The sequence below is a fragment of the Aulonocara stuartgranti genome (assembly GCF_965226115.1).
Source record: "Aulonocara stuartgranti genome assembly, chromosome: 11".
Lineage (NCBI taxonomy): Eukaryota > Metazoa > Chordata > Actinopteri > Cichliformes > Cichlidae > Aulonocara > Aulonocara stuartgranti.
The window spans coordinates 28,276,040-28,300,295 of record NC_138947.1 but is presented as its reverse complement, the minus strand read 5'-3'; the positions used below and the strand labels follow the sequence as shown (position 1 = coordinate 28,300,295).

The window sequence follows — 24,256 nt, the reverse complement described above, 5'->3', positions numbered from 1 at the left end:
AATGTAGACAGGATGAATTAGAGTTGATGACATTTTCCTCCAGCTCCATTTGGATATTTCCCCCCTCTCTAATTGATCATTAGGAAATCCTGGTGGGGAGAACAGATTTACAGCCTCATCACTATGCCTGTAATTTTTGGGCCTTTAGACAGTACTGCACTGAAAACAGGCATGATGGAAATCACTGCAAGTGCTGCAGAAACCATCTGTAAACACAGTTCATAGACAGCCGACCACAAACGCAAGTTAAAGCTCCATACTGCAAAAAAGAAGTCATATATGAACATAATCCAAAACCACTACCAAGTTCTTTTGGCCAAAGTTTATTGGAAATGGCTTAAGGCAAAGTGAAAAACTGTTCTGTGGTCAGATGAATCAAAATTTTTAATTCTTTTTGGAAAACATGAACACCGCGTTGTCTGGACTAAAGAGGAGAGGGTTTGCTATCAGTGCTCAATTCAAAAGCCTGCACATCAGTTTGCATATCTGGAAAGGCATCATCAATGCTGAAAGGTGTTTATAGGTTTTGCATATTTCAGCAATGCTAAACTGCATACTGCATCTATTTTGACACATTTGCTGCATAGTAGAGTTAACAGGCCTTCCTGCAGTTCATACCTTTCATCAATTTAAAAACATTTTGTGAATCACAAAAAAAAAATATTAGAAAAAGCCAGGACTGTTGAGCAGGTCGAATCCCATATAAAAAAAAGTCCAGTTCCAATTTACTGGCAATGGTAATTTTATTTATATGAGATGCAAACTCAATGTTCTTAACACAGAAAATAAAAACACAAAAAACTGATATTGCAGCAACACATATTGGCATGTTTTGCTGCAGCCATCAAACTCAAAATGAGCTTCATTTTCTTATGATTCTACATTTCTTCAGTTTAAACACTGATTATGTGTTTTACATTACATTCTTCATAAAATATGGGTTTATATGATTTGTAAGGCATTGCATTTTGTTTTTATTTACATTTTACATATCACATTTTTTTTATTGGCGTTGTACCTTTTCTTGCTTGTACCAACTAGTTATGACCGATTGTATCTGCATTTTGATATTGTCACCACCTTCATCACCAGAATGTAAGCAATCTGGTTTTTAAGAACTGCACCCACATAAACAAGAAGGATCATATGTTCTGTAACTAAATCAGTGGTAAATCAGCATCTGAACTTTGGAAAAGTCTATATACATTTTTTTAATCATGAATAGTAGACTAGTATGTTCTGAAATAATGAAAGGCTAGGCTATCACTTGAATCAGAACCTAAGCTCCCCTCAGTCATTCTCCTCTCTTGTTCTCCAAGTCCATTTTGTTTCATCTTTGAACCACTGGAGTGTGCAGTGTTCAGTTTTCAGCATGTCATAAACCACATGATAACCTGATAACCTACTGCCATTTTCAAATTGCTGTGAAGCTCAACATAACATATTGTACATGTATAAGTTGAGAAAGCACTTAGGAAACAGTAGGAAAGAAAAACTCCCTTTTAACAGGAAGAAGCCTCTGGCAGAATAAGGCTCAGGGAGGGGCGGCCATCTGCTCGGGGGTGAGGGGAAGGAGACAGGACAAAAGGCAATCATGGGCAATTCATGACCATCCTAATGATGCAGCGAATTAAAATACAAAATATACACATCTATCACACCGAAAAGCCCTTTTTAACTGTTAGTGGTTCTATCTTAAACTGAACAGTCTTTGCAATGATGAATATGCATGATTTTGGATTGCACATATAACAAATAATGAACTTGAAATTAATTTTAAAAAGCACAAATATCCTAACATATATATAATATGTTCCTTCCCCCAAAAGACAATAAGAACGAAAATTGTAAATTTAAAGACTCTTGTTCAGACTCCTCTATGTGGATGATTATGTGGTTCAGGAGCTTTTGAAATTACTCTTGCAGGTGTAGTCTTTGTTTTGTGTCCCTCGGCATGCATTTCCATTGTGTGTTCTACTTCCTGCCACTGGGGTCATCAAAGTTGAAAATTGTATAGCATTAAAGTATAGGCTTTCCACTGCCGTGTATCCCCCTTTTCCCTTATTGTGACTTTAACTGGGATTGGCAAACAGCCCAAAATGAATCGGGCTGGTTCATTACTTTGCCTGTGATTGACAATTCGGGGCAATGCTTCTGGCTGAAATGTGACCTCAAAGCACGAGCTCGCCCTCTACAGCAACAGCAGCCAATATAATGACTACAGCAGTGTGCACTATGATAGCCTGTGGGAAGACAGATACAGCATTTGTCAGTTCTCATAACACTGTTTTGTCATATTTAAAGGCAGCAAAACTTCACCTACCTCTATATGGAGAAGGCAAACAGCCATAGGGATGTTAGAAAATTATTTGATTTTCTTTCTGCTGTTGTTGAGTGATGTGTGAGTATATAACCATAGGCATTTATGTGCTTTTTTGTGCAGAGGAGTTTTTTTGTTTCCTGTTCTCATGCTGTCCTCCCAGGAGCCCAGCATGAGTAGAGGTCTCTTTTTTTCCTCTTGTACTTTCCCATTGTAGTGTATATTTTAGTGTTTTTTTTCTGTAATGCTACCGATCTCTGACCTGTATCCCCATGTCATGTCTGTGTTGTGTGTGTAAGGTCGGGGGGGGGGGTGTGTCCTATTTCACTGCAGGGCAACCTGCACGTGGCGATTAAAGCCTTGATTGATTGATTGACATTATAAAAGATGGGTCCAGCTTCTAGGTCTAAAGTGCCTAACTGGGTTGAAACTTGTAACTGGTAGGTTGTTAGCCAAAGAGGTAGCAGTTTTACAGATGGGTGACATGACAGTAGCTACGTCCATCTTTAACATTCCAAATAGCTGTCTTCTAATTTCAGCTTATAGAAAAAAACATCGTTTCATAGTTATATCACAACTAGACTTGTAAGGTTTTCACCGTGTGTGTGTGTGTGTGTGTGTGTGTGTGTGTGTGTGTGTGTGTGTGTGTGTGTGTGTGTGTGCGGGCCATCATTGCAAAAAGGTCCCAGAAACACCTGTCATGTGCAATCAACACAAGTAAGCAATCATTACATTCTGACAAAACCTCACCCTCTGTTTCCCAATAATTGTGTTACCACTGCTCGCTGCAAACTGTAGTGTGCTGGTGTCTCGGGATGTGTTGATTTGATTCCTTTTTTTTTGTTTTTTGTTTTGTTTTGGGGGATTTTTTTTAGTCCACAATAGCACCTTGCTCTTCTTTTAGCTTTTATTAACCTGCCTGGTAAAAGTATCCTATGGCTTGTGTGTTGTCCATACCCCTTCAATATATGTCTGGCAAGTCTCTGCAGCCAATATTGCTATGAACAGAGCTTTCCCTGCAGCATAAAATGGTTTAAATCAAAGTGCTTGATCATTTACTGCTCTGATTTGGTGTAATGTTTCTGATAAATCTATCTATTTTCTCCAAAAGATATCTCGTTGTAATATTAAAAATATTGTGGACACTATTGACACAACAGTAAAAGAACAGTAAAAGAGCATCAAAGTCAATACAGACCTCATTACTGAAGTGTCCAACCTTTGATGATTGGTTATTGTGGAAAAACTCTTACTATAAAAGCAATATCATTGAAGGACGATGGGAAGGCAGGAGAAGAAAGGACAGAAAGGACATTTCCAAGTTAGCAAACATCCATCAGTACCCAGAGTTAAGTAAAAGAAAATCATGATGAATTTGGTAAAACTGCAATTCCTCTCCCAAGAACAGCATCGTTTCCACTAAACATCATGGCAGCATTATGCTTCTGTGCAACTTATTATCAATTGATATGTTCTCCAAGAGACCTGTGACATGACCGTCATCTGAAGCTTAACACATACACATTTTTGTCTTAAAAAAACAATTCTGGGGCTGAACTTGAAAAAAAATGGTCCATATAACATCCCTGAATGTCTTTGGCCTGTTTGTGAAAAGAAATGGAGAGGGCTTGCCTTTCATAATATATTTGGTGGCAAAGTTAGTAACACAGCAGAGGTCAGTATTTAAAGTTAGTTGTTTTCTTCTCTTATTGATTTATGTTGCATCAAAATGAAATAGTACTATACTTGAAATCATAGCAGTCACACGTGATATAATGTAAGTTACCGATGCTGGGTCTTGTCAGTGACAGTCTAGTCTTACTCAGGTCAGATAAAATTACTTCCTTTGCTCTATAAATACTGACAATAATGACCGGCCTTATTTCATTTGGTTCTGCATTGGTCTCCAGTCTAGTTTGAGAAGGCAAACTCTACCTGTCCTAAATGTCACTGCCATGACATTTCACTGAGACGTTAAAGCCATTAGAGCCGAAGCAAGGTGAGGAGAGACATTTCTCAAATGAAATGGAATCTGGTTTTGAAAGTGAACCATGGGCTGTCACTGGAGTTATTAATGTCGACACACCTCCAGAAGGCTCCACTGTGACTTAGGGCATCTAAAATCCCTCCTTGCACTATGAAAGTCACGATGCCAGTGCCTTTATGTGGGCTCCAAACTTTTTACAACTCTTTCAGCTGGTTAAGGTCGCTACACAAATTTTAACACATCAGGCTATTTACATTTGCTCGGTTGCTGACCTTTAACTGTCAACTCTTTCCCAGCCTTCTGTATTTTTAGCTTTGGCTTGACTGCACTGCCATTGAACATCTATGGCTGACTGTAATGTGTAGAGAATAGTGTATAATAGAAAATAATGAATGCAGTACTTTAAATGATAAAACATCAATGATTATGCCAGGACCATTTTATCTAAGCTTTTTTTTTCAGTTATAGAGCTGTTCAGATTCTTTTTGTAGTCACACAACACTTTCACTGTCAGAGTTCATTCAAATGTGCCAATTGACTGTCCCTGTTAATCTGATGCTTTCCCTTGACCCTTCTGATATTTTTTGTGCCAGATTTCTGCTGCCTGCTGAATAGAATAATAATTTTTTAACTTGTTCAGTAAAACCAATGGTTTCTCTTACTATACGTGAATCGGGATTCTAAAATGGAAAATCATTCGGCACTCTGAGCATTGCAGCAAATTTGCAGCAAACACATCTTGACATATTTGCCACACTAATAGATTAGTTCATTTTTCATCATTGTTCTGCACATATGGTTTGCAAAAATCTAACTCAACTGATAAAAATCTTATCAGAGTTGCACAGCAGCTTGGTGACAGAGATTTAGTTGCTGTGGCTTTGGTGCAGTAGTGATGCAAGCACTGTTATATATTAGGGCCTTGAATTCTTGCCACTTATCTCTCCCTCTGCCTTGCTGATAACAGAAAATGGATGGTATGCAATGCAAAGAAAGGAAAAAAGCATAAGTACTTTTTTATGTTACCCTTGTTAACCCCCAAATATGATACACGGTAAAGTATAAACTTTTTTCTTCATATTTCCTTGTAAGAAATTGATCATGATTGAAGGAACAGTGCTTTGTAGGTTCTAATCTATTTTAAATTTAGATTTTATTTGAAATTTTCCAAAGCATATTAAAGGAGTGGTACAGCCATCCTGTGTGAAGCTGGGGAGTGTTTGAATTATTAAATACACTGATACTTCACAGATTTGAAGAAGGGACGTGTCTACAATTATTAACACTTTTCTTCATCCTCTTTAATCTCCTTTATGGCTCCATGACAAGCCTTCAGTGTATCCCAAAAGCTGTAGCATGGTTTTGGATAAATAACTGTGCCACCAGCTTGTCTTAAGTATTAAGATCTTATTGACCTTCAAGCAATGCATTAGCAAACTCCCCAAAATACATGGAGTATTATACATTTTTGCTGCTATTGAATTCCCAATAGGCTAACTGGAAACACCAAATGTACCAGTTAGGGTGACCAGATCCCCACAAACTCAAACACTGTGTTTGTGTGTGGCAAGCAGGACATGTTAACAATGTTGGGAAGTAGTAAATGTATTATATTTGAACTTTTTCAAACATCTTGCTATATAAATACATAAAGAATAAAAGGAAACTGAAGTTTAGTTTCATGTTCCCATGTGATGGTCTATATATACTCTTGCATTCTCTGTTATTTCACTGTTATTTCAGCTGCTGTTCAGTGTAAGATTCAGAATTCAGCAGGGAGGCGTCCATAGACTTGCAATTTCTAGACAATTATGACACAAACACACATACTATTTCACTTCACACCACATTTTTTTACTGTGCGAAATTGAAAAATGACACCAGCAAAAACAAAACATATCTCAATATATACACTTTGTTTTATTTAATTTTATTTTGTGGCAATGTCCATCATATTCATTAAAATCTGCAAAGCTTCTAACTTTTTGGTAACGTTCACTCTTTGGGAACAGCATTAGACCAGCTAAACTTAATTTGACTAAAATAAAAAATAAGAAAAAAGTGCCAAAAAGCCAAACTTTAGAAAAGTTAATGTTCTGCAGAACCAGTAATATGGGACATTGTCTCAAGAAGTAGGACAGGTGGACAAGGAATAAAATAAATTTAAATAAATAATGTAGCAGTATATACAGACAAATGGTCGTTGTTTTTCTTTCCTAGCGTTATTTTTCAACGCTACACAGGAGAAAATATTGTGTGAAGTTAAACAGTATGTGTTTCATAATTATCTAAAATTGCTTGTCTTTCCCGAGTTCGTGTACATTCAATATACAATTTTGGGGGATAAGTAGCAAGCAAGTAGCATGGCAACTGTTACAATCAGTTACTCACCAATAGTAGTAATAGTTCCGTAATTAATCGAGGTGGTCGTCTTGAGGTGACACAAAAGTTTTATAAGCAAATCATGTAGTTAAAATTTAATTGACAAATGTTTTTAGAGAGAAGATAAACAAATACTCTAAAAAATAGTCCTATTCTCCTCTTATCAAACCTAAGTGGCTGTGTCGGGGGTTTTTGGGGGGCAGGGAAAATGTTGCGCTGCCACATTTATTTATAAACGCTTTGCTACAATTGGTCACGTGATCATACCGCTGGCTAATCACGTTGTAGAACTGATGTGACGCACGAGATTCAAAGTTGCCTGCAACGTTTCTGCTGAGACTCTTCTTCTACTTAAGTTTTTGACAAGCATAAAAGAAAAAAAAAGAAAACTGTGTCCATGTCGGTGTCCAAGTGAAGCGGGGTTTTTACTATTACAATGGAAAACCAAGTTATTGGACCGGGTCCATACAGGGCGACGAAACTGGTGAGTGTTGTGAACTAAAGCACGTTACGTTGGAATGCTTTAACTTAATGTAAATGGAGAGACTAGGTAGTTTTTCGTGTGTGGCTTAACTATTTAAAAGAACTGCGTTCTTACAAATGTAACCGAGTCGTAAATTGAACTAATAAACAGCTCTCGCGTTATCAGTTAGTTTTATAAGCGTTTACAAGCCTGTTTAGAGTGAGGCTAAATTAAAACTAAGTACACATAGATATAGTGAATTTGCATATTATATGTAGTTACTTATCACAAACACACTCGGCACTCTTTATTTCGTGTAAGAGCTCGATACACAACACAGTTTGCTGTTAATCTCTGTTCGCCTCTGTCAGTGCGCCCCAGGACAGCTGTGGCTACAATGTAGCTTGCCATCGCCAGTGTGTGAATGTGTGTGTGTGAATGGGTGAATGACTGAATGTAGTGTGAAGCGCTTTGGGGTCCTTAGGGACTAGAAAAGCGCTATACAAATGCAGGCCATTTAATGTCATCACTTTTTACGCCCAAAGTCCAAAACAAGTATTTTAAAATATCCACTGTTTTGGGAGCACACAGCACACAGTTTTAACCCCTCGGTTCTTACTTCTGTTCAAACGCCCACCTCAGTGTGCCTCCCCATTAAAAGCAGGGCACTGAAACAGAAGCAGACAAATGAAGTTGAGCTGTCATTAATTTCATGTACACCTGTTATTTTCTTTGACATATCTGAGTCAGAAAAGACCACTAAAGTGCGATGAAAAATCAAAGTTTTCCAGGGTTGCAGAGAAAAACCTTTTTGAGTTTGAACACAGTGGAAGGCTTTTACTAGCCTTGGCCTGTTTACTCAATGACATCCAGGCTGCTGGCTCTTTGATTTAACTCTTGTAAATCAGATTTCTGCCATGGGGTATTTGGATCATTTTTTTAATTGAAATTCATTCTCATTTATCGACAGGCCACAAATACACAATGGAATCGTATAGTTTTTGTTTTTTGTTTGTTTATTTTAATTCTTCTGCAAAAAGAATTTCTAGAAACTGTCAGCTAGCTTTCCACCTGCTGCAGAAGCATTCTTCCTTCACCAGTTTCTTTTTTGATGTCTCTCTTTCAAACAGTCTGCAGGCGAGCTTATTGGCTTTCGTTTTTTAAGATTTTCTGTCTTTTCCTTTACTTTAAACCTTTTTCATGATTGAGACCAGCCAGGGCAAAGGTTTCTATTTGCAGGGATTCTTCCAGGTATTAAAGACCTTGTGTCGCCTAATTCTCTCTCCCTCCCTCTTTCTTGTTCTCTCTCTGCTTTTATCTAAGCTCAAAGCCTTTTATTTTTCTCCCACACATCTACACAGTGTAACACAATGATGGTAATGCATCCCAAAACACGATGATGAGATAGTGTTTTATTTATTTTTGATAAGTAAATCTTTTTTTTTTTTCCCTAACAGGAGGATAATGGAGTTGTTAGAGTAGTTTCAGAGCAGGGCCTATAAACATGGAAATGGACTGTAGAAAGTTAACCATATCAGTGTCTGTTCTTCATTTAAATACATGCTTGTGTATGGCTGATACTGCCATCTTAAAGTAACTAATGGGCATCATGCATGCAGATTTTCTGCTGTGGCAACATCGTATAAAAGCATAACTAAAAACAGTATTGAAGTGTCCGTGAGCACTTGAACTTGGTGAATGCATAAAATGCTTTTATCACATTAATGTATTCCATGAATGATGTTAGCCTGTGTTTTAGACTAAACTTATTTTTTTCAATTTGTCATCAAAAAGACTTGCTGTTACATTTTTGTTGTTAAATATCAGATAATATCACTCTTCAGCGTTTCTCACCACATTCTTTGTTTTGCTGTTATGCAGTGGAATGAAACTATCAGACTTTTTCGTGGTGGCATGCCACTTAGAAGGCATTGGGCACACTTTCGCTGCTATGACTGCAGCTTCACGGGAACCGAGGCTGTGGATTATCTGCATAATCTTCTGAGGGACAATCACAACTTTGGTCCTGAGGTAACCCGCTACCAGACCCTGCAGCTGCTTAGAAAGTTCCTCAAGGCCCATGTGATTGAAGATGTCAAAGGCCGCCATGGGACAGAGGACTTTGAGGACAATGGCCATTTGTACAGGTGCTCCTGTCATCCTGCATAGCTTCTTTGTTTTTGGTTTGTTTCTTTATTTTATATTAGAAGACATCACTGATGCATTTCCACAATACAGTTCATCTCTGTTTAGCAAGTGCATCTCTTTACCTCTTTAACTGAGCCCAGTACTATTGACTGTCTCTCCATAGACTCAATACTTGAAACGTGCAATTCACTTGTATTTTTATTTTTTATTCCTATTTATTCTATTTATCCCCTTTGTATATTTTATTTATATTTGTCTCTGTATTTATATATATATATATATATATATAATATCGTTGCTGTGCTTTTTGGAAGTCGAATTTCCCAGAGGAACCCACCCGAGGGATTAATAAAGTTCTATCTTATCTTAGGTTCCCAACACTGTCTCCACTCAAGTCTTTTCCAGCAAGGCCTGTAATAAAAGACTGCAGTGACTTGCCCAGACTCATCCGCTGGGATGACTATGAGGAGCTGCCTCAGCAGGAGAACTTTGTACCTGTGAAGTCTGCTGTCCTGGTGAGAAAGAAATGTTCTAGCCCAACTGTGCTTTCATTAGCTCCTTTTATACATCCTGTTTCTCTCCAGCTTCAAGACACCTCCTGTATGTTACATCAGTGCTATAGATATTTATATATACAGCACTGGTGTAACATACAGAAGGTGTCTTGAAGCTGGCATCACAAACAAACAAAAATGAATGTTAAATAAATATCAGTAAACGGGTACAATAATTATTCCCTGTGTCATTTCTAATTATTGCACGTAACTTACTTTATGAACATCTATGGTTGGATTCAGTTTTCATTAACAGACCCCTGACATGAAGTTAAACTTAAGTTAGTAAGTATAGCTTTTGTTTGATTGTAGCACAGTTTCATGGGTTCCTTTCACAGTGCTTACTCAATTTAACTTTGAAAGTAACTTTTTCATTTTCCTTTTTAATCAGACTTCAGATTTGTGGAATAAAAGGCACAGCGTTGCTATTGGAGATGTGCATGAATGCAAGCTTATACGCAGGAAGGAGATAACATCAAAACAAGTGGATCACATCTGGAAGTCAATGACAGTGGCACAGTATGTAACTATTGTACATTACCTGTTCATCACTTCCATTGTTTGTGCTGTATGGAGGTTTAATTCTAATCCTGTTTTAGTTTGCAGCGAGTGCTGGGTCTGAAGACACTGGATGGCGTTTTGAACCCAGCGCATGTCAATGGCAAGCACATTGTTCACAATGTGTTCAGTGTCAATAAAGCAGGCATAGTTGTATTGGAGAACAAAGCTGGTATGCTGCATTGGTTCCCAGAACTATTGCTTTTTTTGTTGTTGAAACTTGCTGTATGATTATAATTCACCTATTCTGTTTGCATTTCTAGAGGACATGCCCTACTGGGTGGTAACTGCAATGAAATGCCTTGCTAACTGTAAGTATACATTTTCTGTTGACCTTAAATAATTCTTGTTTAAAAAAAAAAAAAAAAGAGCAAGAGAGAGAGAACGAAAGGAAAAAGCAGCTTTACCTTGGGACTGGTTCATTGTGTGTGTGACTGCCATAAGTAAGATTGAAGAAGAATCATTCTGTACAATTGATTTCACTTTCATTTTATTTTATATTGTTAATGAGTTTCTGACAGGTGATATTTCTCTCTGGGCTTTTAGTGCCATAAGCACTTGTCATTTTTAGGGGTCTTTTTACAAAGCCTGTGTGTGTATTTAACTTTCCTCCACTGTTCCTTGTGAAAAGCCATAAATCTGTCTTTGTTTTCTTTCTCAGGGCCTAATGGCAATGAAAGCAAACAGCCAGTGTACCCAGGTTTCGAGAGGGATGTTCTAAGAACAGTAGCAGACTACTACCAGAGACTTAAAGAACCCCTGCTGACTTTTCATCTGTATGAAGTATTTGTCAACATTCTCAGTGAGTGCCTCACAACGTGGATTCACTACAGTGTTTTTGCACTACTGTTTTCTGGTGTTTGTTTTGCTAACCTCTAAGTTTACCCTTCCAGTGCTGGACTTATCTTTTACTATATCACTGCAGGTTTGCTGCCAGTGCAGGAGGCAGCCAGTGAGGCTCTTCAAGTAAGCTGTCTCCTTCTGCCGCCACCCAACCGAAGACGCCTCCAGCTTTTATTGCGTCTCATGGCCCGAGTCTGTCAGAATCCCCAGCTTCCTCCACTTAATGACACGATTGCTACCCGCACACTGGTACATAATCCTACAATTTATTTATTTCACTTTGTACCATTTCGGCAGGTTAACTAAGTCCATTGTTTTAGTAAAAGCTCTTAAATCAGTATTCATATATTATAGGAGGACAAATGAGCCTGTTACATAATGGAAATTTAATAGTCCAGCAGATAATTCTATTTTCATAAAGGTTATAACCATATATGTCAACCATAGATTCGTTGATACATGTACCTCAACTTCCAACTGCTAATATAAATCAAGCAAATGGAGGTAGTCTTTTTCATGCACGCACTGAGCCCCTAACTGTACTAGTATATCACTGACAGAGGTACATGAAAGAATGAAAATAGCTGACTCCATCAGATCAGGACATTAAATGTTCCTTAATGTGCTAGCTCCCCGCTATAAAGTCTATGTAACTGATTTTGCTAGTTCATGTGTAAAAACACTTTATTTCAACACACTCTTTTATAGATATTTCTATATAATATTGCACAGAGTGCCAGCTCATGTTGTAATAAAACAGATACAACTGTGATAATTCATATAACTGTAAAACTGTTATATGAGCGTGAACATTGTAACAACATTTTAATAACTCACACTGATGCATATTTTTGAGTTACTTGGGTAAGTCTGAGGTTTTCATTTTTACGCTGCACACTTTCTTTTCAGAATGCACTTTGTTACAATTTGCTTACTGGCTTTTGTCCATCGCCTACAGTTGCCTCTACCATTCCTTCTTGTCAAATGATTCTGGTACATTTGGTATATTGCCTAACAGTGTTGGTCAAGTTACTTGAAAAAAGTAATCAGTAACTAATTACTGATTACTCCCCCCAAAAAGTAATCCCGTTACTTTACTGATTACTTATTTTTAAAAGTAATTAATTACTTAGTTACTTAGTTACTTTTTAAAAACACGATTTACAACCTGAAGAGGTGATAAAGTGATAGATCTTTCAGCCCAATTCTACTTTTTCTACATAATCCATCATACAAAATGTAATCAAACGGAAAAGTCTCTTTTTTTAACTTGTTTTATCAGTTTTAATCTTTTAACTTTATGCATCAAGCAAAACATTTAATTATATGCAACATTCTCTGACTTGAATAAATTAGTTTAACATTTAAACCTATTTTCTACACATTCCAGCACATAAAATATTTTTTGTGTTTTCACTCACTCTTTCAAACAGATGCAAGTAAAACACAGCAGAAAATAAATAAAGTCAAAGACTCAGCGGTCCTTTTGCTCTATTTTCACCTGTAAAGCAGGAGCAGGGTAGGCGGAGGGTTACCCTGGTGTAGGTGTGCTGCGGTCAGTTGAAGAATCCGCGCGAGTGTCTCTGTGAGTTTCCTATCACGTCGTAGCTACTCGGTGCTTGCTCGGAAGTTTAGGGGTTTTTTTCGCTGTAAAAAGAAGTTTTCTTCCCACGCACGATGGACGCTAATGTTTTTGTCACTTTTTATGGAATCAAACTCAAAGTAAGGTCAGTACTTCCACACTTTAAACGCTGCACGCTCATACTCTCTCCCGCACTCGATATATTATCCATTGTTGATCTGCACACAGCTGCTGTCACCAACGTCGCACTTGCTTACGTCACTGTCATGAGACATTCTCGCAAAAAAAATCACGGTTTTAGTAACGCAGTAACGCAGCGTTCCTACGGGAAAGTAACGGTAATCTAATTACCGATTTTGCAATAGTAATCCCTTACTTTACTCGTTACTTGAAAAAAGTAATCAGATTACAGTAACGCGTTACAAGTAACGCGTTACTGCCCATCTCTGTTGCCTAATATAGTTGAAGAAAAAAATCATGCATTTGCAATTAGAATTTTGAAATGATTAAAACATGTTTGGTTGGAATTCTGGAATTGACTATTTGACAGCTTTGATCTTGAAATGTGTAAAAGTAGAAAGAAACCTATATTTTTGTCAGGCTGTGATGAATTATGGTAAGGAGAATACATTCTCCCATAGCTTCCTGTGTGGTACCAGGAAAAGGGATGAAGAGAGTGAAGCTCTTTAGAAACACAGTTTGTGCAGAATCATTGTTACCTGAAAAGAGTAAAGAGTAAATGGACTATAGTGCAATATTGTCAGGGATTTGGACAGTCCTTTATTCTTAATAACGAAAGCGAATAAAAGAAGTTAAAAAGACTCAAAATTGCATATGTGGTAGATATACAACACTTTTTTTGTGATAGGCCTATAAACATGGAAATGGACTGTAGAAAGTCTGGCTGCTTAATAGCTGCTTTTCAGTGAGAGTGGGGGAGTTCTGGGGGATTTCAGGGAGGTTGATGTGGGTGTATTATTTCCACAAGTTCAGTGTTTTTCAGTGCAGTCATTATAATGATTATTTTGTCTTACTTTGCAACAACCCCCAGGCACATTAGACCTCTCACATATAAAGATTTTATAGATTTAAGATTTTTATAAAACACTCTTCATAACAACATGCTGCAAGTGAAGCCAGTTAAAAACTTAATGAAAAAGGGTATTATATCGTTTTTATTTTATAACTCCGTATAGTAGTGTATCACTTTATTAAGTCTTCATCTTAGCAAGATAATGAACCCAAAAAATCTGTGTCTTTAACACTGCCTGCATGCAAAATTCACCCAATATAACTTTCACAAAGATGTTTATTACTTTGGATTTATGATGGGTGCTTAACATATTTGATAAATCTTCAATATTGCTGTAGCGTAAGCAGCATACTTTCACTGGCAGTGACCCCCTTATCCAACTCTCACTGTGGTGTCTGTCTAGATGGTGCAGATGTTCTCTCAGTGCGTTCTTGGCTCAGCAGACGACATGGACTTGGATGAGTTACTTGCCACCAAATTGGTGACTTTCATGATGGAGCATCACAACACCATCTTCCAGGTGCCTGCCAAGCTGCGTTGCCAAGTTGAAGAGCATCTGTCCCACCTCAAAAGAGCACAGGTTGGTACACATTCAGTCACAATGAAATTGAAATTAAGTTTAGTGTTATATTAACCAGAGCCCAACCGATTTAATTTGAAGATTTAAACAGAAGGGAACAAAGGCAACACAAGAAATGAGTGATTTATTTTTCATCTTGATGGGGTTTACAGCTTATACTAGTGATTAGAATGGCCACAGCTGTTTTTTATCAAGCACTGTGTGAGGGAAATTGAAAAGCAGTTTCAAGCTGATCATTGAACAAAGAGAGGAGCCACTTGTGTGACAGAGACAGACCTTGCGGGACAGTTTTCTGTAAAACTTTGTCCCAGCGCTCTTGATCGGCTTGGTTTGATGATGAGGGGCTTCACTTATAAGTGTGTGCACACAGTTGATTCATATTAGGTGTGTATATGATTAATTTTGGCTCGTACTTTAGTACATGAAGACTATATTGATGGTACATGTTCAACATCAGATGAAGGCCCAAATTCATTATTATCTTTTACTCCATCAATGGGCCTCTGTCCCACACTGTTATAACTATAAACATTTTTTAATGTATTGCTGTGTCTTTGTGTCTTCCATCAGATCAAATATGCAGGGGCTGATACAGATTTCAGTGCATCTCCAGCTTTCTACAAGCAGATCAGCAGGGTGGAGTGCGAGGAGCAGAGGGTGATAGGCACTCAGACCCCGCTGCAGCAGTTGCTAGAAGGCCTGATTGCAGACAAAGAACTCCCCGCTAAAGACAAGAGGAAAAGACTAAAACAGGTATGCCTACACACCAAGGATGTCATTAGAGCTAGATTCAACTGGATCTGTCTCATTAGATTTTGAGGGGAAAGCCAAGCTGCTCTCAAACAACAAATTACAAGCATTTATGTAAAAGCCATTTGAATTTTAGGAATGCGTCAGAATCAATTCGCTCCAGAGACCGTGAAAGATGTGATTGCACTCTATTCGTTTTCCTGTAGTACTCTTGTTGCCATAGATGCAGTAAGTACTGGAGAGGATGCTAATGTGAAACAACATGGCACTGTCAGGTGCAGGAACAGGTCTGTTGGTACTTCTCTGTGTCTGATCATATTTTGCATCCTGGTCAGATGATCAGGGACAAGTTATATACAACTAAAAGCAGCTGATGTCACAGAGCTGTTAGCAAAAAATAAGGTAACACCTCAACTTTAACTTAAATTCATAAAGATAGGATATGTATTCAGAACTCGTAGTAGGTTTAATCTTTTGATTTTGACACAAATTTTTTAAATGAAATGATTCTATAGCTTTTGTATAGATGTCAATGCCCTATATATAACCTTTACTGAGGCTAACCGTACACTAATAAAGTAAATAAATAAAGGCTTTGTGCCGCTCATCGAGTCAAACATTACCTTTAGTCTATCACATAATAAATAATGTGTGCCTTTGTTTGCAGATCTAAGTCAGAATATATTTATTTGAGTGGTATGGCTGTGGTACTAAATTCTAGTATCATGACATTTCTCTTGAATTTTAATCAAATTAAGGTCTAGAAGGAATGTGAATTTAAAATCCAAAACAATGTCGGTTTTCTTATAGGGTGTGTATACTGTAAAATAACGATGCATTTCCCATCATTGCAGTTTCAGAAGTCCTACCCTGAAGTCTACCATAGTCGATTTCCCACTGAAGAAAGCAAAGCTGCTGTCATACCCGAGAAAACCCCACGACTCAAACCTAATCTTATGTTCTTCAGCATCAAGAAACCCTTCCAGCCTTTTCAAAGAAGCTGGAGTTTCAGGGCATGATCTGCTACCACTAAAACATTTACACATCTTAACCTCAGAGTTGCAAAATGAGGAGTGAGGCTATAATGGTGTTCTCACCATTAACCACTACAATTTTTACTAAAAAAAAAAAATTAGTCCTTGCAGCCGATGGTAAACAAGGATGATGAATTAAAGAGCCTGTTCACTCAAGTTATAGAAGGATTATAAGAGATTTTCCTCTTAATAGGTCATTTTCTAAACGGAAGCAAATGCTTCATGCAGCAAATGCAGGGGGTGAACTTACCACGCTTCTGTTTTAATAAGAAACTTGAACTAAACTATGATCCACTTACACCTAAAGAGTTATTAATCGTGATTTGTTTTTTTCTTAGATTTCATTAACTGGTACTTTGTATGGTTACAAAGATCCAAAACAGCTGAAAATGCAAGTAGCAACAGTAGTAAAATGCACTACAAAAGTATTAACAGGTTATCAGATGTTAACATTTGGTAAATTTTATAGATGAAATTCAAGTGGTCTTGAAAGATTGGTAGACAATTATATTGTATCAAAATATTCTTGGTGCTCCGAATATTCAGATGTAATTAATGATGCTGACTCAACAATGCACTGCTGCGTTTCGTTTTTTAATAATAATTTCTTAGAATAATCATCATAAATTTGAATTTAGGCAGCTTAATCGTTTTTACTTTGATCAGGTAGACCTTTACTTAATGATGAACATATCAAGAGTTTGCCTAGAAAGGGAACATATCCTCACTGGTCACTTTATTAGGTACGCTTGTTCAGCTGCTTGTTAATGCGGGTATGATTGAGATGGCATTCTCACGGCCAGCTGAGTGCATTTAGGCATCTTTGAATGTGCCATGGTTATCATCACCAGACGGGCTAGTCTTAGTATTTCAGAAACTGATCTACTGGGATTTTCCCACACAGCCATCTCGTGAGTTACAATAGAGTGGTTCAAAAAGGAGAACATCTCTAGTCACTCATGTGAACTAAGAACAGGAAACCAAAAATACAATTCACATGGCCTAACCAACTTGAACAATTGAAGACTGGAAACCCTCCGTCTGGTCTGTTGAGTCTGAGTCTGCTGTGCATTTTGACATGAATGTCATGAAAGCGCTGAGTCATCCTGCCTTGCTGGTTTATTAATGTGGGGCATATTTTCTTGGCACACTTTGGGCCTCTTGTTGCTGTATTGAGTATTGTTGCTGACCATGTCAAACCCTTTATGACCCCAGTGTATCCATCTTCTAATGGCTGCTGCTAGGACTATAATGCAACATGGCACAAGTCTCAAACTTGTTTGTTAAACATGATAGTGAGTTCACTGTACTGGTGGAAAGGGAGATTGGCATCATAGATATACAGCCAACAAACCTGCAGCACCTGTGTGATTCTATTATGTCAATATGAACCAAAATCATTTAGGAATGTTTCAAACATCTTGTTCACTCTGCCACCAAAAATTAAGGCAGATCTGGAGGGAAACCTGGTACTAACAAGGTGTACCTAATAAAGTGGTCAGTTAGTGTATGTGTCATTTTTACAGAAATGTGATGCTCTAGTTATAAATTTCATTTGTAACAACATAAATGTTGACACATTTGGGGAAAACTACACAGTCCAGATGAAAATCATAGACTTACAGTATATACACTTGTAGTAGTGTATGTATTTAATTGATACATCCCTTTCTCTGTAAACCCTCTGTACTGGAGTCCAACACTGCGCTGTAGAGAATTCATTTCATATCTTAGCTTGTTGGTTTTATTCTGTATATAAGAACTGTTTCGTTGATTGGTACATATTTCAGTGCTTCAAATGCCGTTCTTTCACGTTTAAATGCTTATTTGTGTTTTTTGTATGTCTTCTATTCAGTCAGGTTGTTTTGGGGTTTTTTTTATCTTAGACTTAAAAAGTAGGGGTGCAACGATACACAAAATTCACGGTTCGGTTCGATACTTTGGTGTCACAGTTCGATATTTTTTTCGATACAAAAAAAATGTTCATGCCTTTTTAATTTGTCATTTATTAAAATTATAAATATATATTTTAACTCAAAAGTACAGTTTTTAAATTTAACCCTAACCCTTGTGCGTGTTTTTTATTTTGACAGCGAATGCGCACCTGCGGACCACTTATGTGCAGCCCTGGTTATTTAGCTCATCATATTGCAGCCACAGAAATTCTTTTGTCCATGAAACCATAAAGCTGCACTTTCTTTTTGCCTTATAGTCTGATTTGTCATAACTTCTCCGTTTTGTGGTAAGCTTTTCTTTGGCTGTCACTTCTTCACCCTGACCTGTCTTATTTGGCTCAGCAGAACTGAAATATATATCCTGCTGCTTTTACACACGCACTCACATAAGCTCAGCGATTCTCTGCACGATCAACCTCTCACATGTTTAAGCTTGCTGCGGGAGATTTCACTTGTCATGTTTGCATAGTAAGCTAACGATTGATAAGACGATGTCAGAGGAATTGGTGCACAAATTATCATCACTCACAGATCAGTGCTGTCGCTCTCTATACACAGTTCGCACGATTGCAAAGTGAAAGCAAAAAAACAAGCGCAAATTCAAACGCGATTTCAATATGTCACATATTGACAGTGGCTCACCGATGCCAATAACATAATTACCCAGCTACATTTCTGAAAGAATGCAAAAGCATTGACATGTATTTTTCCTACAATAGCCCGACGGGCAGGGCAGAGATAGATTTTGGTAGCCCGACTGAAAAAATCGCTAGCCCCAGGACGTCGGGCTAGCGATATTGCAAGCCCTGTATCTGATTGAGGAATCACTCATCTTTGGAAAAGAGAGTTTATTACAGAGAAACGTCTCTTTCCAAAATAAAAGCTATACTATCCGCTTCTTCTGGGCTATATTCTCAGCAGCATAAGGAGAATCATGTGCTAACAGCTGTCTAAATGACTCGGCTAAAGTTAGTAGCATGCTTGTTGTTTTTGTCTTTGCACTAGGATGATGTAGGCGTAAATGTGCAGTCATATTCGTTGTGTTCCCACTAGTGCTTTCAGGTTAATCTCGTTGAAATGACCTTAACGCCACAAAACGGCAAATCTCCGTTAACGAGCTACCGCCGATCACTCCGTGCATGGGGCTAGACGGCCAACACGTTAACGAGCTAACTGCGCTAACACACTAGTTCCCACCCATGTAATTGAGCATTGCATGGCACATCCAACATACTGTTTTACTTTCGTCCATGACTCGCTTACCTTCAGGGTCATACGTCACATGAAAACCAAAATAATTCCAAACGCCAGATCTGAATGAGGGTGGGGGAGGTTCATGTTGCAAGGAGAGCTTAACTTCTGTCTTGCTAGCTTGCCCTGCGCTCTTCCTTCTGACGATGCTGTCTGTGTTGAGCGCTCAGTGGATCTGCGCTCGACAGTGCAGCCTAGGCGGAGTAGTCGAACGCAGATTCACTGAGCGCTCAACACAGACAGCATCGTCAGAAGGAAAATTGATAAAATAAATTACAAATGTTGTATTGTTCGATACATATGCGTACCGAACCGAAAGCACTGTATCGAACGGTTCAATATCGATACGAATATCGTTGCACCCCTATTAAAAAGTGTTTTATTTTTATAGTGATTCTGTCAATGACTGGGTTTTTAATAATATCCCTAAACCAATGCTGGAATAACTGTTACACTCAAATTGCTGCTCTGTTGTGGAATTAAATGTTTTTAATTTAATTTTTTTTAAATTTTGTATTAAAAAAAATAATTGGCATACATAACTGTTTCTTTTATTGCTGTTTTTCTGTTGAATGTTTTGGCTTTTTATGAGTTTGTTTCTACAGCATAAATATTTATATATCTCTATGTAGATATACAAATCATTAACAGCACTGGTAATTACCAAAATCCTGTTGCATTTTTAATGCTAAAATATAATTATTGTTTTACAAAAACACTTAAAAATATTAAAAAGCACATTATTTTTGATCACGATTTCATAATCACAGTTATTGCATTCGTGAACAGAAAAAATATGTTTAGTGGCTGAATGTTCAGATGATCTGTTCTTTGAAGCAAAATTGTCTCTGGAAGCCATTCTTCAGGAGGGGAAACACAGAAAAGGCTGAGGTATGCCAAATTACTCAAGAACTGGACTGAAAATCAGTTGTGACAAGTCTACTACAGTGAGTTTCTACAGCCTTCTGTAAAACACAGTGGAGGCTTTGTAAAGGAATGAAAAGCAGCCAACATCCAAAGAGAGGTAAATGTCCTTCAAGAAGCCTGGAGAACTATTTCTAAGGACTGCTTGTTTTGCACAGGGACATAAATATCACTATAACTAAGCCGCAGGTTTGCATCAGAACTAAAAAGTGCATACTTGAAGAACACCACCTGCCAAAAAAGAGATAAAGTGCAAGAGCATAATTAGCAAATGCAGAGCAAAATCATTTGTTATAATTCCACATTTGGGAATGTTTTTATTCTTACCGTTACGTCCCCATTCATAGCATTCTTAAGATAGATCTTCATATTTAAATAGTGAAAGAGTACTGAGTTCTCTGTTTGCTCAGATGCAGGTGTGCCAGGCTATTGGAATTCTTGTGAAGATTTATCTGACATGTGCATTAAGAAACAGCGAAAGAATAAGGAGTGTGATGTGGTCTGCTTGACCTTCAGTTATTGATGCTTCTCCGTCATCTTTTACCTTGCTGTAAGTGCATACGAAAAGCTCTTAGCTGATAGTGATAATAATAGAGATTATATGAAACTACAGAGTGCTTGGATAGCAGTGAGATGTTAAGCAGGGGCTGGTAGTCGTGACAACATAAGAGTTCTCAGAAGTTGACACCTGCCTGATCTCACAAGCAAATAATCCCAGACTGCAAAGTCTTTGCCCTGTACTCAAGGTGAAAGAACACTTTTACCTCGGTCGCCAACTTAACTCATCATTACTGATCATTCACAATAATCAAACCATCAAGTTTATGTTTTGGGGGGCGACAGCAAACATAAAGCCAAGTTGTGTCAGATTCCTAAAAACAAATAAAAGGCCAAAATGGATAAAAAGTTTGTGATTTTGCATTAATTACAAGTCGCAAAAACAATTTTATTTTTCCTGTCTTCATTGAGCAACTAAGTCATCACTCAGTGCAAGCTGGAAAAAAAATTAAGTGGACTCTTTAGTATTTAGTAACTGGTAGACTCTTGGGCACAGCGTGCTCACAAGTGCAGTGCTAACATGCTGATATTTAAAAGGCTGTTAACCTTCTTACTCCCACACTGTACAGCTGAGGCTGATGCAAACAGTTCATTTCGTGGATGTTTTGTCACAAACCGTTTTTTTTTTTAAATGGATTACTTAAAATGTAGACCTGAAAAGTCTTTGAATTCAGATGTTTTCACTCCCACTGCCACAGCACCTAGCCATACCTGCCTTTAAAAACATTTGTGAAAGAATGGTTTGGATGTCACTGTTTCAGCAAGTTTGGGAAAATTCTTCCCTTCCCTTGTAGATATTTCATTTTTAATGTAAAGTGGAAGCACCTAGAAACTACAGCATCTCAGACACTAAGTAACAGACACTAAGTAACAGATGCATACCTCTGGCTTTACACTTGGCACCATTGCACTGATAGGCTTTCTTTTCTCTTTTTTTTTTTTTCTTTTAAGCGCAACACCTATAATTTAGCTTTCACTTAATGATTGCAGATCACAGTTTAGGAGGCATTAGTAGCAAAGTAATGACTATGGGGAAGTCATCATCTCTTATTAATTATGTAATACTGAGAGGAAAAAAAGTCTATTACATAACTTTATTGAATGGTGCTGCAGAGAAGTCTGTGGTCATTATTATGCTTCAGGTATTATCAGCACCTTATTATTCCAGCCTGTTTGCCCGCAGATACAGTATGTGTTCCATTCAGGGTGATTTGTAATAGCTGATGTCTCAGCAGAGGAGTGAAGGAGAGGGAATTAACTCCATCATCAGGGATCTCTTCAGCCTTTGTGGCAATGAGCACAAAGCCTGCCCCGAATACACAATGGCCAATTTGCTTTGATGGATCAAGAGTGTACAGATGGCATTCAAAGATGCCATGTGTTCAGCTCAGAGACCCTCAACATATATGATTTTCAAGTGTTACGAGCAGTCTCTCTATTGTAAATTGTCTAAAACATACTTGAAAGATGACCTTGAACAAAGTGGAAACAATCACTTTTCAGTTTACTGGCATCTATTATAAAAATCGAATTGGCTGAAATGGGCAACTTGTCAAAAATAAAAATGCTATTGTTTCCCTAATCAAGCTGAAATCATCGCCAGTGTTTTCAGTGCCTTCAGTTCTGAGCGGTTCATTCCCCCGTAACCTTGAAGGTTTTCTCTCGTTTACTCTCAATTCTGTCAGGAGCGGAAATAAAGCTTAGCAGTTACTTTTCACTTTCTTCTTCTTCACTTCTGAAGCTGTATAGGTCACATGCGCCTTCATAGCATTTTTCTGGTGTTACGTGTCAGTGACTCAGCCCATGCAGTCCATTTGGGAAAGCCCATGCTGTTTCCCTAATGCATTTCTGGGAACAGACATGTACCTGTTGTAATTGTTTTTTCACTCCATTTTTGAAGTACAGGTGTATTATGCGATCACAGCGACCTGAAAGCACACCGGCACAGGAGGAAAGGTGATCCCGCTCGATGTGTGATATTCTACTACTGTCAAGAGCAAAATATGCAGAAAGGTAGATATTGGATGCCACTGCTGATACTCATTTGGATGACCTTAGATGCATTGTGTTTTCAGTTGAATTAAGCTATTATTCTAAACTAAGGAAACCACTTACTTTAATTGATTCTGGTTTACACAAGCTGCACACTGTTCAAGTTTCAACTGCTCATGCATCACTCATAATTACAAGAGCACAAATATTCACAGTGTGATATCCACCTAATCTGCAAAAAGTCATCATAGCTCATCTTCCAGCAAACACCGTGATACTGTAACACAAAAAGTGTAGAAAGAGAGAGAGAGTTCTCAGCAGATACGATGCAGTCGCTGTCTTTATTAAGCACACCCTGCTAGTACGGGGTTGGACTCCTTTTGTCTTCAGATTGATTACAGTGATCTCATTGTAATGTTCAAGAAACCAGTTTGAGGTGATGTGAGCTCTGTGACATGGTCCATTAACCTGCTGGAAGCTGCCATCAGATTATGGGTACACTGTGGTCATAAAGGAATGGACATGGTCAGCAACAATACTCAGGTTCGCTGTGGTGTTTGAAAGATGCTCAGTTGGTACTAAGGGCATGAAAGTGTGCCAAGAAAATATGGCCCACACCATTACACACTACCAGCAGAAACCTGAACTACTTTTACTAGGCTGGATGGATCCATGCTTTTCATGTTGTTCACACCAACATGACCCTATCACCCGAATGTTGCAGCAAAAATTAACATTCATCTGACCAGGCAACATTTTTCCTCTTCATAGCTGACAAGTGCGGAACTCAGTGTGGTCTTCTGCCACTGTTCAAAGGTGCTCTTCTGCATACTTTGGTTGTAATGACAACCTGGATTGAAGCAGCCCATCAGCACATCATTCTTGACCACGTCTATAAGACTAAATATGTTGACTTGCTGCAATGTGACTGATTAGGTACTTGTGTTAAAGAGCAGCTAAACAGGTGTGCCTACTGAAGTAGCCAGATGTGGTGCACACCCTGGACAGATCACGAGTCTGCCCCACACATTCACATCTATGGGCAATGACGTAGTCCCACTGAGTGCTTTTGGACAGCTTTGGAGGAAGCCAGAGTAACCAGAGAGAGCATGCCAACTCCACACAGAATGGTCCCGGCAAGACGGTGAACTTGAACCCAGGCAACAATGCTAGTCACCGTGCCGCCGGGCTGACCTATTTCTAGTGCTAATACAATACAAAAAAATTGATTAAATGCAGCTCATATTCACTATGAAATTGAGAAACAGAGCAATCCACACCTTCTTTGTTGGCTGACTTTTTGATATCCTCTCTGCAGTCCACACAGCTGGAAGTCAAATTT

The 24,256-nt window shown here is 38.1% G+C and overlaps 1 protein-coding gene across 2 annotated transcripts; it reads left to right on the top strand.

Annotated features, from left to right (window-relative positions):
- Positions 1 to 6,988: 6,988 nt before the first annotated feature.
- Positions 6,989 to 20,002, top strand: LOC309717502 (DEP domain-containing protein 1B-like). 2 transcript variants are annotated; one of them, XM_082552138.1, is made up of 11 exons: positions 6,989 to 7,173; positions 9,034 to 9,299; positions 9,671 to 9,815; positions 10,246 to 10,373; positions 10,454 to 10,584; positions 10,676 to 10,723; positions 11,074 to 11,214; positions 11,338 to 11,504; positions 14,274 to 14,450; positions 15,021 to 15,203; positions 15,424 to 16,026. In XM_082552138.1, the coding sequence occupies exons 1-11, from the start codon at positions 7,126 to 7,128 to the stop codon at positions 15,430 to 15,432; spliced, it is 1,443 nt and encodes a 480-aa protein (XP_082408264.1). In that variant the 5' UTR covers positions 6,989 to 7,125; the 3' UTR covers positions 15,433 to 16,026. The 2 variants fall into 2 exon arrangements, with proteins under 2 accessions (XP_082408264.1, XP_082408263.1); XM_082552137.1 differs by lacking the exon at positions 15,424 to 16,026 and adding an exon at positions 16,055 to 20,002 and having other exon boundaries at positions 6,990 to 7,173.
- Positions 20,003 to 24,256: the final 4,254 nt, after the last annotated feature.